The sequence below is a fragment of the Oculina patagonica genome, chromosome 6 (assembly GCF_052425735.1).
Source record: "Oculina patagonica isolate OP01 chromosome 6, crgOcupat, whole genome shotgun sequence".
NCBI lineage: Eukaryota > Metazoa > Cnidaria > Anthozoa > Scleractinia > Oculinidae > Oculina > Oculina patagonica.
This window is the reverse complement of record NC_135763.1, coordinates 3255240-3270270: the sequence shown is the minus strand read 5'-3', so window position 1 is coordinate 3270270 and position 15031 is coordinate 3255240. Positions and strand designations below refer to the sequence as shown.

The 15031-nt window shown below is 40.2% G+C and overlaps 1 protein-coding gene across 1 annotated transcript in view; it reads left to right on the top strand.

The window, feature by feature from the left end:
* The first annotated feature begins 4464 nt into the window (after positions 1-4464).
* LOC144656149 (dynein axonemal heavy chain 8-like) overlaps positions 4465-15031 on the top strand; it is an 80911-nt gene continuing 70344 nt past the window's right edge. The window contains exons 1-12 of the mRNA XM_078516376.1: positions 4465-5231; positions 7166-7336; positions 7642-7846; positions 8377-8782; positions 9157-9492; positions 10444-10730; positions 11000-11052; positions 11543-11663; positions 12348-12476; positions 13321-13496; positions 13761-13845; positions 14460-14885. Of these exons, the coding sequence (XP_078372502.1) occupies positions 4558-5231; positions 7166-7336; positions 7642-7846; positions 8377-8782; positions 9157-9492; positions 10444-10730; positions 11000-11052; positions 11543-11663; positions 12348-12476; positions 13321-13496; positions 13761-13845; positions 14460-14885 (3069 nt within the window). The 5' untranslated portion in view covers positions 4465-4557. The remainder of the gene's footprint in view (positions 5232-7165; positions 7337-7641; positions 7847-8376; positions 8783-9156; positions 9493-10443; positions 10731-10999; positions 11053-11542; positions 11664-12347; positions 12477-13320; positions 13497-13760; positions 13846-14459; positions 14886-15031) is intronic.

Here is a 15031-nt window from a genome sequence, read left to right as displayed (position 1 = left end):
GGGCGTCTGTTACAACTAAAGGAAATGCAGTGTAACAATCAAATCAGTGGGAAATGATCGATCTCTGTCTATATTGCCTTGGAGATCCAAATACTTAGCTTGTATCAATACGTAACACTCTGAAAAGGACAGTTCAACTTTTACTGGCGAAAAAAATGCTGCATATGTCAAAACATTCAGAGATAATTTGCTTTGCGACTACTTTTTGTTTTTTTTCCCTGTCAATTATAATTATAGGTTATAATAGTCACGTGTAGCGACTGTTATGAAACAGTTATTGTTATGTAATAATTCAAGGCACGTGGCAAGCCTGGAAGAGGGGGTAAAGGGATTCCAATGTATTGAACGCCCCACCTAATGTTGAAGTTAATTCTCGTAATCATGCTACGAGGCAGCCTTCGGTGAATGACATGTTTGTTTTCGTACCACCACCTCCTCCCTTTTCCTACTCGAGGTGTTTCCTTTGTGGTAGTTCAGGTTCAATTTTATGGGCGTTGTTGTGCCCTCACCTTCACTAGGCTCAATACGATTATCTTGAACCAAATTATTTATAATAAATCAGAGAAATTATTTATTGATTAAATCGGCTTTGGGCCTTCGCTTTCAGCCATTTTATTTCATCTGACAGTGCCTGTGTTCTAACGAGCGCGCCAAATGCTGCCCAATATTTAAATAGTTTCCTAACCTGGGTAAATAGTTTCTTAACACTGAACTGGCATAGTAAAGAAAAACAAAAGAGAGAAAAGTACTTCCCGTGATGTACACCCCACAAATGTTACCTTAAATCTTAAAACCAAGAAGCTATTTCTCTGCGCGCTCGCAAAAGCCACTGTTGTGTGCTTAACTCGTAACTAAAAAAATCATTTAAAAAAGATTGCATCATCCGCATAACTCTCAATATCCCACTGATTGAGCTGTTTTGAAATCCATCATGTACAAGTGTATCTGAAGCATGCAGACCTTGCAGTTACACAAAGGTTTCAATTGTTACTATTTCATAGAAAGTGACTCATGTTGCTACCAGGTGGTTTGCGGAAGCGCGCGTGAATTCCCCAGCTCGCGTGCACCCATCGAAAACACGTTTTTTCCGATGGGAAATCGTTTATTTTTTGGCGGATTACTTTCCATACCCTGTAGTGAGCTTGGCTTACTTGACTTAATTCCCTTTCTCGTCATCGTGGGAAATGGCTCTTCGTAACTTTCTTGCACGTGTTTCCGAAGGTAAAAAATGTCAGATAAACATTCAAATAAATCAGCATGTAAGAGAACTGAGGTATGGAATGATGAATGTAAGTTGGAAATCAGCAACGCCCAATATATTGCTAATATTGTCAAAGCTATTTATAGTTTGCTTTTAATTCAACGAGTTCTATATGCAATGAAAAAATCGCGGGACACGCTGCTTTGTTGTTTACTGACTTTATAATGGAAACGAAAAGCACGCAAAGCTAACCGTTTGGTATGTGGAGACACGCTTACCTAGACTATACATTTGTGTGTTATTGACCTTGCTAGATCTTTTTTGTTTATGATTGTGTCGGTGTAGTTTCTTCCACGGACGTTCGCCGGGACGAAATCGACTGATACAACTATAAATCCTTCATCCTGTGGTCTTGGTCATAACGTTGGAAAAAACTGAGGCACGAGTATACAGTGAGGTATCATTTCCTTAACTGCATCTGTACCCATTTTTTGTTTTCAAGAACTGTTTATGCTTTATATTTTATTGACTTCTTCGCGTGTAATTTTAGGACTGATGTGCTAATGCTATTAAACTGAGCACGATTAAATACGATCTGCTTGCACAAGTTCTCGTATTTTTGATTGATTTATCGTCGGAGCAGAAGGGCTGTTTTCTGATAGGTTTCTCTAGAACTGATGAGGGAAAAACAAGTAGGTTTTTGTTTTGATTTTTCACACTATTTTTGTTCAAGCATAACTGCGAAAGTCGATCAACTTTTGCTTTTGTGTTTTTTTTTTGCTTCATGATCAATTTAATCAACCGAACTAGAAATTGTTCATGCAATATTCGTTCGGAAGAAACGTCTTGCTACAGCTCCTGTTAGCTTCGTCATTTGTTTCGCCTTATTGATCCTCTCGATCTGTTTTCTTTGTTGTCTTGGTCGGCACTTAACGCGATTTCGCTACCTCTTCTGACTCTTCTAACATCTGAGTACAAAACATTTTTTGCTTTTTGTAAGAAATCGCCATTATTGTGACTTTCCTGGAGTGTGTTGCACACTTTTACACCTACAGTCGAAGCTCTCTTAGCGGACACTCTCGTAAGCGGACAGCTCTACTTACGGCCGCCTTGTTTGAAACCCCGTTTTACGCTCCCATACAAACTCTGTATTTTTACATTCTCGTAAGAGGACATTCCCGTAAGCGTCCGCGGACACTTTCGGAGATTACGACTTAGACTTTTTCTTTGTTTTTAAGCTCCCGTAAGCGGACAGCCCAAAGAAAATCCCAAAACAACCTTTGTATCTTGGTTTAATCAACTTGAACTTCATACCGCCGTTCGTCACAATGATTTTACAGTAATTACAGTACCATATTTCAGTGTTTGTTTTGTCGTCATCCACGTCCGTCCGGTTATTGTTAGCTGGGCAAGTTCCCGTAAGCGGCCATCTATCCCCTACACCTCCAGTCGCCGCTTACGAATTCCATTCTCGTAAGCGGCCAGCTCCAGTTACGGACACTTTTTTCGCGTCCCGAGGGTGTCCGCTTACGAGAGCTTCGACTGTATTCTCAATAGCAGCAGTTTCGTGGGCGGGGGGAGGGGAGGGGAATCTGTCCCTCATTTCTCTAAACTCTGACATACAGATTCTCTAAACTCTGACGCGGTCTATACCACCTACTGAAATAAAATCACTAATTTTCCAGAGCTAGAGACTACTGCAACGCCATAGCCTACCAACGGTAATCTCGTCCAGACGTTCGGTTGGGAAGCGGGGATGGCGTAGTGGTGAGAGCGCTCGCCCCCAGCTACAGTACGTTCTCTGATGAGGTGAATCCACTGAAAAGTAGCCTGCCGTACAGGCGTTTACTGTGGACACGCGAGAATTAGCTAGCGATCGAGAAGATTCGCCGCTATGTTGGAGAGGATGGAGAGAGGCCTCGGACGCGTTTTCTTCTCTTACCAATTCTCCGTGCAAAGCACGTGTCCAAGATGGCGCTCGCCCGATCAAAATGCGTTGGTTCGCTAAAATATGCCTGCATTACATACTAACTGAAAAGTGTTGAGCCATGCGACCCCCAGACTATCATACCGTACGTAACAGAAGGTAAAATTACTTTTAAATAAAAGTTACTCTCGCAGGAGCGTATCCTGTTTTTTACGATTTTTCTCAGTGAGAGAAAACCTTGTAAATCACTCCAGTCAGAAGTTCATAAGCTAAAAGTACTAGAACTCTACATCTCTGGTAATGGGCGTTGGGATGTCTTTTGCGAGTAGTCTATTTTTAGAACGGCTTTTCCGCGAACCAGTAGCCAATCGCGAAGAAATGTACACGGCTTCGCAACGAGTTACTTCAATTTCGACTTAAAGCCGCACATTTCCGTATAGAATATTTTGTCTTCTTTTATATTTTAAAGAAGGCCGACTCGACCTTATTTCATTCCATCGACAGAGAATTGACAGTGAAGTATCGGCCGTTTAAATAATACGGATGGTGTGCAGATGAAAAATCCCCGGGAAACATCCAGGCGAGCCACCTTCATATGTGATTAATATTGCAACGCCGGGATCTGGAGCAGTTTTGCATCCGGCCAAAAATCCTAGAAATGTAGCAATGGGTGCTTATGGTACGGAGATTTGCTGGAAAATCTCCTGGGTATGCCACGAGAGGTTGTCCTCTTTTACAGAAATTTCTGAAAAACACCATTTTGACAACAAATGAAATACAAACAGTAGCAAAAAACATAACACATGGAATACGCATGGTTTGAAAAAAGAACCTTGAAGATGATTTCCAGTCCGTACTGCGCAGACTCAGGGTTTGTTTTCATTTTTGTTTTGAATTGGTTGAAACGTTACACTTCGGTGATAGCGTACATGAAGTTTTTTAGTTCGCCATTACGGATCGTTTCGTTCAAGAATTCACGATGAGCTAAAACGTCCGTTTGAAATACCGTCGAGCTTCTTTTACTCCTTATTATTGTTTTGCAAGGATATCTGGCGTTAATAATGAAGAAAAAGGTAAGTTTTGTCCCGGAATTTTTATTTTTGCTAGTAAACATTCTTCTGTTTGTGAGGCTCACAAACATTGCAGGCGGAGATTGCGCAGTACGGACTGGAAATCATCTTTAAATTTAGCCGCTGCTTGTATTTTATTTCTTATCGAATTGAAATGGCCAAGGAAACGCCATTTTCTATTCACTGGCAAAGCGCTTGTCCCTACTCTAGAAGGGGAAAATTGTCACCAATATCCGGGACCTCGCGGCCCAGTGCTTGGCTACCAAATGACAACAAAATGGAGGGAAATTTCGTTCTGCAAGTTCCAAAATAATGACAAATTGGTGTAAATCAGAAGAAATATAGTTTAACAGCTTAAAATGGATGAAAGACACTGGTGGTTTGCTACAAAGCTGCAAGAAACATTTCATATAGGGCCCTATGACAGCCCAACGATGCTCGAGGACTTTATGGCCGAACAGTCCACTCTTGACTTCATCAATGACTTTTTGGCTCCTGAAGGACATAAAAAGCTGTTTTTCTACTGTCCAAAAGCTGACCCAAATAGTCTTTTGCCAAGGAAAATGAATGTAGCTAGCTCATGTGCAAAGCTCAAGGAAGTCATGGATGGAGAAGCGATCTGTTTGTACTTCATCCGTTCTAATTTGGAGCGCGTCATCGATCCTACTTGCGTGGAAAAAGAGGTGTTTTGTGGAGAGATCAAAGAGAATCCTCTGGTTCATTTCAGTTCTTTGCTCTCTGAGATATTTGCACCGATTTTACACGCGCAAAAGGATTGGGGTAACTCTTCAGAAGAAGACGTGTCGCACTTTTTAAACCAGATCGACAAATACACCAATACTCTGACCGAGTATGCAAACGCGACGATTGCGCCTCAACAGATTTTGAAGAAGCCAGAGTCACAAGTCACGTCTGACTTTAAACAAAATAGAGCAGCCGCGGTTAATCCTTCCATTTTGCAAGAATACGAGAATTTGGTTTTGGATTGGATTGCTACCATAGAAAATATTCTGACTGATGGACTGGAAGAAAGGTACAGTATACATTTGCTCCAGTTTGGAATTGTATCCCACAATTGGCAAAATAAAGGGTCACTCAATTTTCCTGATTTCCCACATTTTAGTAAGCTCATCAAGTGAAGTCCACACTTGCATGCAATTGTACTAATTAGATCATAGTACAATTGCATGCAAGTGAAGTGCACACTTAATTAGAAATGGTAATACACTGTTGGACTGAGCAGAGTACAATTTTGAGCATAATCACATCAAATAACAATCACTAATCATAAGAAAAATGTCATGATTTTGTTTGGTTTCCTGTGCACCTTTTTATGCCACTTAATTGGCATGTGATCACATAGGTGTCCAATTACAGCTGTCCATTTACAACTTTTTGTAGCTGGTTACCTGTAATTGGACACCTATGTCATCTGCATGTCAATCATGTACAATTAGAGCCTCTACATATGAGCCCAGTTGACCGGGCTGGCCCTTTGTAAAATTTCGATATGTGTTCATATGAGAAGGGGGGTCAGCCTGGTTGCCGAGATCTTGATTTCTACAACCAAGATTTCAGCAACCGGGAAGAAAATTTTCCCATAATTTTTCCCAAATTTTCCTTTTTTTTGAAAAGATAGCTTCGCTTTCGCAAATGGACAGTCAAAATGGCATAATTTTGCCTTGTATGTATTTCCACTTTAAAAGTATGCGAATCTACTTTAAAGTTGCAAGTGTCGATAAAGCTACGATAGTCGCGAATGATGCAACTTTATGGGTCACTATTTTGGTTTCGTTTCTTGAATTTCATCCCGGTCAATCAGGCTTAAATTTCCCATATGAACAGATGGCAAAATTGGTTCCATTAACCGAGACAACCCAGCTACTGGGCTCATATGAAAAGGATCTACATGTATAAACAGGAACCTGTTCAAGTGTGCTGTGCAATTGATCCAGTGACGGGCAGTAACTGAACTAGTGATTGGACACCTATAAAATTAAGCATCTACATCTATGCTTCACGTGTTCTGGTTATATGACAAAATTAAATCCACTCAGTCCAACAGCATATTAGTGCATGTACCGTATTTTCTCGATTAAACGCCGGGCCCCGAATAAACGCCGGGTCTCCAAGGTAGAGTGGTAAGTAAGCCTTTCAGGCATTTATTAGAGCTGTAATATGCTTTAGGTATGATGGCAAGATACATTCATGTCACAAATAATGATTAAAAACCCTTGTTTAATAAACATTTTGCTCAAATAAACTGCACTATTCAAATAAACGCCGGATCCACGGAGCCAGGTTTGAAATAAACGCCGGGGGCGTTTAATTGAGAAAATATGGTACACAGATTTTGAACCAATCGCAATATTAGTTACTGGTATTGTAGATTTTTATGTTTGTAGCTGTGTTTTTGAAAATACAGCCAACCGTGTGTGATGGACAATACATGTATACATTTTTTACATTATAAGACCAATATGATCCAATGAAATGGGAGGCTCGACCTGGTGGCCTAACACCCTGGACTCTGGATTGAGCGTCCAAGTTCGAGTCCTGGCCGGAGTCATTGTGTTGTCTTCTTGGGCAAGACACTTTACTTTCATAGAACCTCTCTTCACCCAAGTGTATAAATGGGAACCGACGGATTTACTGCTGTGGGTAACCCTGTGATAGACTAGCTTCCCAATCAGGGGGGAGTAGAAGGGAGTAGAAATACTCCTAGTTGCTTCATGCTACAGAAACGGGGATAAGTTCTAGCCTGATTGGCCACTAGGCTCATATACAGACTTTACCAATATGATTCAATTATTTTTGTGATTCTGTAAAGGGCATTCTGCATTTTGTGCCTAAGTGGCTCGTCAGGGAGTCGCTTCTCTCAGGTTTCACTTATCATGAAGTGACTAAGAGTATTTCAACTCACCTGAATTAACAACATGACTTATTATTTTTTCTATCTTGAAACAGATTTGATCCTTTTGCGGGTCCTCTAAGTGAGCTGGAGAAGTGGAAAAGAAGGCAGAAACTTCTTACAAGTGTCACAGACCAGTTAAAGAGCAAAGAGTGCAAAGGAGTGATTGCTGTCCTTATAACAGCCAAGTCAAAAGTGCTTAAACGATGGAAGGCTATTGACGCTAGGTATACATTTGTATAGGATTTATCCCACAAAGCTGTGCTCTTAGAATAATTACAGGGTGTCCAAAGGCTCTTCTGTAAGAAATCTTGGGTGCCCAGCTCTTTAAAGCTTTCAGAATAGCAACCTTTTACAAGTCCCCCAAAGGTAAAAGTAAGTCGGCTGTGGCACCCGGGCTCTGCTAGTCTACTAGAGCACAGCTCTGTCCCATGCTCTGAAAGGGGAAAAATGGCTAGGGAGGTGTGAAACTGTGAACAAAGAAATAAGGGGGTTAACACAGATTTTGTATGTCTTTCTTAAATCTATCCAGTATCACTGATGCCTTCAATGAAACAAAGGATAAAGTAAAGTACCTGGAGTCACTTCATAAATACTTTGATCAGTTGAATGTGGGAAGTTCCCTTGTCAACATCTGCAGCAATACTCTACCAGGACTGATGGCAAGCGTGCGACAGATGGATGCAATCTCACGATACTATGCAAGAAATGGATACCTTGGACTACTGTTTTCAAAGGTAACAACAACAACAACATGAATAATGAAATCATACTTCATCTTCTGTCAAAAAAATAATTGAAGGGCTCTGTGGAAAAAGTGATTTTGGCGAAGAATGAACATGGCTTGTATGATTGACACATATTCACACGCCACTGGGAGCCATGTCAAGCTGACTGTAGCAAGCTGATGGTAGTAAGCTAACCACAGCAAGCCTGACCTTTATTCTCACAATAACAACTCCAAAAAAACTATGATAATCACAGTAGACATGTACATGTAGAAGTCGAAAATAAAGAATTACTCTGTACCATTAAAAATCTGAAAACCATACAGGAACAAACATGAAAAACTGAAACTTGCGGGGTGGGTGGGAAGATCAAACAATGGCGGACAGCAACAGGAATTACTGCCCACCTTTTGTATCACATGACCTTGTACCCCCACCCCAAGCCCTAGTGGCATGCGAGAAAAACATTTTCCACTTATTTCGTTTCACTCAGCTAGTGCAAAATCACTCTTGATATTTTTTTTTTCATATTGCTGTAGATCACCAATCAGCTAGTGCTGGCTGCAAGGGATTACATTCAATCCAGCACAACGGTACTAGAAGAAGACAAACTGTGGGCAAAGGTCCAGGAAGAAATGGACTCCTCCACCAGCCAGACAGCTCAGCTAATGAAACAAAAAGGAAGGAAAAAGGGAAACAAAGATATCATGTTGAGCAGTGACGATGGCTTCCTTTCGCGCCTTAATGTTTGCCTTGCACTGCACAAACAGTACCGCGATATGCTTAGAAGTCTTAGAGATGGTTTAGGTGGCTCTCATACGCTGTCTATGACACCAAGCACCCTACAACCCGGCATGGTTAAGCGTTCTGTTGTTACTAACAGTACCTCTAACTTAATGTCACCCAGTGCTGCTGGCAGCCCTATACGACTTTCATTTTCACAAAGTAAGTTATGAGTCTCTTCCAGCATTTAATATTTAGTGACTGTCAGTGAATGCCATAAATAATCTTAAAAGCACCAACACTCAACTAAACGCCTTGTATCTAACGGGTATCTAATAAGGTGAGGTGTAAAGTTTGTATTAGACGCCCCCTCCTTAGTTACAGTAATAAATAAATGCCCCAGGTTTGATAGACGCCCACTCCAAGAATCACCTCAAAAAGTGAAGTAAATTGCTCCATAGATTGAAATTACATGTAAAGTGCAAAATCCCAAACCAAAGAATGGCCCAACAAATGTCTGTATATGTACAATGTTTAAATGTAAATAATACATGCAATAATAATACATTACTGATATGTTTGTTCATGTTGCACAGGCACAAGAATGAAGGGAGACCATGAAAGCATGGCGAGCCATGGAAGCAGTGGTATTGCCTTCACTGATGAAGAATCCATTATATCACACTTGGATAGCTTTTGTAACCACATCCGCAGCATGATTGACATCATTCACACTCTTTCGCAGTTCTCAAGGCTTAGTAATGATGTAAGGAACCTTCCACGTGTGACAAGAGATGTTGTAATCAATGGGCCAGGCTCTGTGGAAGAGGATGGAGGTGATGTTCACTTGAAGGTGGCAGGTGAAACAGGTGGATACAAGGCAGCTACTGGAGTGGGTTCAGTAGGAAGTGGTTCAGAACACAGTTATCCAGGTACAATCTAGGGATGTCGCTAAGGGCCGGCTGCCGGCTAATTTAACCGGCTAAAATAGAACTTAAATCTGGCTTAAATTTCACATGAAAACAAAGACTTAGGTAAACTTTTAGAGCTGCCAAGGCCAGAAAAGCCAGCTGGGCTTGCTGATGAGCCAGCTAAGTGTTTATTAGCTACATCCCTGACAATCTTTGTTTACAATATATGTGCAAAAAAACTCCTGGGCCTAGTTGTTCGAAGGGTGGATAACGCCATCCACCGGATGAATCGCTATCCAGTGGATAACTGTCATACAAAACCTACTTCGCTTTCCACAGGAATAGTGATTCATCCGATTGATAGCATTTTCCACCCTTTGAACAACTGGGGCCTGTCTGATAGCCCTGGGCTAGTGGATTTTCCTGTTGGGGTAGTAAATTTTATCTAACATTTTTCGGACAGGCAAGTGACATTTTTGGACATTTTAGTTGGCAAATGCAGCTCAAGAACAATTGTTCCAACCACTCTGAAAGACAAGCTGGAAAATCCATCTTCCACCAGCCTGACCTTCATTGATACTAAAATTGTAATAATACATTACAATTGGGCAAATAACTGAAAAAAAAATTTTCCATAAAAAAACCTGAGCAAACTAGCAGAAAGCTCATAACCTGACATTGAGGGCTCACAAGAATGAAGAACTGGCAACACCTTAAGCATATATACAACTTCTCAAAAAACTTGAACAAACACTTTAAGGGTGGGCGGGCATGGCTTGTCAGGCAATGGCAGATAGCACAAAAACAAACTGAACTTAGCACTGAGCCATGTGACCTAATACCCCATGCACAGTTGAACCCAGACTCCCAGCAGTGTGCGAGAGAAATGTTTTCCGCTTTCTTTCTACCTCAGCCACACTTACTACTTAACCACATAATCAGCTAAAACTTTCCTTAAAATTGTTATTCAAGGTTCCATTGCCAGCAGCAAACAAGATGGTGGTTTGAAAAGCATTTTAGAGAGCTTAGAAGAAGAAGAAGAAGTCCAAGACGTGTACACTTCAAGTATGGAGTCACAAAGCATTTCTGGTATCCTGCAGGATGCCATCCAATCTATCCGTTCCCCACTTGAGGATGTTGTCACCACAGACAGGTTTCTTGATGTCGAAGGCAAAGGCAAGGAAAGATTTGAGGAGCAATACACTGCATTTGTTGCTGGTGTACAACGGATGGAGACCTACATTTGTAATTATCTCAAGGTACTTATATATTATGGAAATCCCAACTCACAATGAAATTTAATGTGTTGAAGAAAGCAAAAGAGATCAATGCTTATGCAAAATTGTATGATTTTTCAACCAAAAATTTGTCCCAACTTTATTGATCAGGACCAAGTTTGTTAGATACTTTAAAAGCCAAATAATTAATATTTAGCAGAGCACTTAACTAATTTTTCTTTGAAAATTTAGTGTTGCACAGATTTTATCCGCTGATAAAAAAGCATATATACTTGATTTACTTGTTTTAGGGTGTTTTTGCATTGAAGTTAAACATCAAGCAGGCTCTTGACATTCTGACCAGGTAATACAGTTGTAGTGGTCAAATTATTAGTTGCTTATACAGGAGTTCATATGTGTAGAGATTGGTAATCTCAAACTACATGTACTTTTCAAGAAAAAAATAATTTTTTTATGAATTTACCATAATTAACTGTTTTATTATCAGGGGAAATTAAGCAATTTGTATAAGGGCGTGGTGGCCTAATGGTTAGTGTGCTGGACTCCAGATCATTCAGTCTGGGTTTCAGCCCTGGCCGGGGCCATTGTCGAGTCCTTGAGAAAGGCACTCATGTAGTGCCTCTCTCCACCCAGGTGTATAAATGGGTATCAACAACCTTAATGCTTGGGGTATAGCCCTCCGATGGACTAGCACTCTCCATCCTTGGGGGCTGGGGGAAATAGAAATACTTCTACTTGCCTAATGCTATAGAAACTGGGAAAAGCTCTTGCCTGATCAGCCACTAGGCTCAAATGCAGCTTTGTCTATAAAGAACTTTGTGTTTGTATTGCAGCTTCAACTGTGTGATAAACAGACCAGGTCTCAGAACTGTGTTGTCAGAAAAGTTCCTTGATGTGTTTGGCTGGTTTGAGACTGAACTGGAAAGTGTGCAGAAAATCTACGAGAGCCAGAAGGTAAGACAAGAAATAATGTCTTATTAGCCCCATACTTACCCTAACCCACCTCCCTACCCCTTTCCCCCAGCTCCATTATTCTTTATAGGGGCATGGCTTTGCCTTATGTTTCCAGATATACATACATGTAGTTTTCAACATCTTAGATTAGCATGAAACTGGACAAATATACAATGTTTGTAAATTAGGCAAGTGAATATTTCGGAATAGTTGTACCACATACAATCTGTCTTTGCTCTGTGTAATTTCCACGTGTCTGACTACAATCAAGAGCTTCCTAATACTACCATACCTAAAACAAACCACAATATACAAAGAAAACAGGGACCTAGGTGAAATTTTCTCCGTCTTCTCAAAGGGCCAGTTGTCTCACCCACTCTACCACAGAGACAATTTGAAAAATTTGTTGGAGTTACCAACAAATTTAATTTAATGATTATGTTTTTGGGGCACAATTTTGCTTACTTTGAAGTACTACAGTACCCGGGCTCAATTAACTTTAATACTGCAAAGTCAGGAGGTATGGATCAACTTTGCACTAAATTAAACCATACATGAGCATGAGGTCTGATCTGCATTCATTTTGGTTCATTTACTTTCTTGGCATCATACTCTAGATCTTTATGGATAGACATTAGAACAACTTACTGTAAATAACTATTCTTTGTAAATTACTTAACACAGGAGAGCCCACCTCTGGTTCGTAATTCCCCTCTTGTTGCTGGTGCAATAACTTGGTCAAGAGCCTTGTTGAAGAAGATTGAAGATCCCATGAAGGTCTTTAAAGAGAACAAGTTTATAACATCTTACCGGGTGAGGACCAAAACGTGATACACTATCCAGCGCAGTTTGTTTAACACATTTTTGTGGCTCATAAATATAAAATATTGATGTGTTTAGTTTTATTGTGAGGGTGACGACAATCACACAAGTGGTGGAGAGCTCTACGTCACAGACAACACATCTTGAAAAAATTGGTAATTTTTTTCAAGTTTGTCATTCATAATCCGTCTTAATCTTTGTCAGTTGAAACCATCCTTGTTTATTTTCAAGTTTTTATTACTTTGTTGGTGTTTTTCTGTATTAGAAAACAATTATTTTGAGTTTTCCAAGGTTCTTATCTATTTAAAATTAATCAGAGAGATGACCTAAAATATCGTGACATACAAACCTGTAGCTCCTTTAACTTAGAGATAAACACAAATATGCACAAATTAATGTTTGCTGCTTCTAAACAAACACTTTTTTACTGCATGTTGCCTGGAAGATTTGCTGTCTGACTTTGCTTTGGCCTTTATCTGTGACATGTCCCCTCCCACTGCAGTAAAAGGCTGTGCCAGTTATGTAGTCCTTTATTATCTCCCTATCCGTTGTGACAGGGGAGTGGGTAGGTATCAGAGTGCATTGAACGTACTGTATGCCCCATACTTCTGGAGGTTCCACAATTCCCCAACCACTGTTGTGAAGGGTGGGTGCAGGGGCTAAGTTGGTGTGCTTTTTTACTCAGAGATCAGTAATGGCTGGTGAAAGTGTCCTACAATAATGCACTACATGACACATACATAATTACAATGTATGTACCCTCCATACTTTCTGATTGAATTGATGTGTTACCAATTAACGTTGGACACATATATTTATTCCCAATTTAAATCAGGACTTTGGACGCATTGTCAAGTTCTACAACCGCATTGCCACAGCACTGGTGAAGTTTGAGAACCTCTGGCTGAGCCTGTGGAGGTCCCGTGTTGACAGTGCAGGTAGTGGCTTAAAGGTCTCACTTCTAGCTTATCATCCTGAAACAAAACAGCTGCTAGTTAATGCTGATGGAAGGTATGGCTTATCATCCACAACTAAAATTTTTACAGTACATAATAATGTTCAATCGAGAAAGGCTGACTGATGTTTTGACGACTGAGAAGACCTTTATCACTATTTTTGGGTCAAGTCTGGTTATTGACATAATTGATCAATTGTGTCTTTATGCTTTTGGTTGCAATAGCACAAAATAGTTTAAATTGAATTATCCAATAGCCATGTGCCCTTGACAACATAAAAATGTGATTTTTAATGCATGTCAAATGGTGATCCACTTAGGCTCCTTGAACTAATTCAAGAAAGCAAGTCACTGATGAGAATGGGAATACAACTTCCTGAGAGTGCCATAGATGTTCTGAAGCAGGTAGGTATAGGGCAGCATTGTCATATCTTTGAGCTGAAGTTTCTGTACCATAACTAGTACTTGGTTTTCAAACATTTTTAGAATGGTATCCTGTTCACCACTTCTAGAAACTCTGGGGAGTTTGCACCAGATTACAACACTAGAATGTCATTCGTCATTGGTCTATAAACTTCTTTGGAGACCACAAAACAATCACTGCACACAGTGGTTACCAAAACAATCTGTGACATTCTAGTGTCAAAGGTGACCCCATCATGATAATTTAGGACAGTCACTTCTTGTGCAGGACAGTAACTTAGATCAAGATTGTTACTTACAGTTGCCACAGAGATGTTTACATAAAAAATTTATAGGCCAAAATTAATAATTTATATACACCTGAATGAAGAATCATTTACCCATGAAAAGCATAAACCATGAACGATGTAACCCAAACGTCTACTAGGAAATCAGTAGCCTACAACCAGTAGCTCTAAATTTGGTATTTGAAGGCCACAAGTGTGTCAGTCTAACATTGTTATGCGGTGTGAACCTTGTTAAACAAAGTAGATTTGATTTTTATCCACTTTATGTAACTGTTGAGCAAATGTTCACTTCTGTTTTCCTTTATTTAGGAGCATCGCCTTAAGTCATACAAACAGTCATTAGAGCTAGTTCTTCAGGATTACTACAAGGTGTGCCAGGATGTACCTCCTGCATTGTACAAGCTGCTCATTCCACACATGGATTCAGTGTTGCACTATCTTCAGCCTGGAGTGTCTACTCTAAACTGGAGCAGCATGAATATTGACGCCTACTTACACCAGGTGCATTCCGCTAATAGCAGGCTCAAGGAAGTTGTGGATTGTGTTAAAGACGTTGTTGCTGAAGGCATTGAGAAGAAGATTGAGGAAATTAGAAGAGTGATTCTGTTTGATAAAAAGTTGGCTACAGCTCATGTGTGGAATGTGGAGAAGTTTGTTGAAGAAGAAAGCAAGGCAGTGTCGCAGCAAGGAAGGAGAGTACATGAAATGGTCAAGGAAGTAGAGAATGCATTACAGGTAATGAAAGGGCTTAACTTTGAATTTTTATTATTATTGTATGCTATTGAGTTAAGGTCATGCTAAGTGGTGTCCATGTCAAGTTGCTTAAGTCATCGCGTCAAGTACATTCAAATGATATTTGTTGAACTGCATGTGGTTGTATG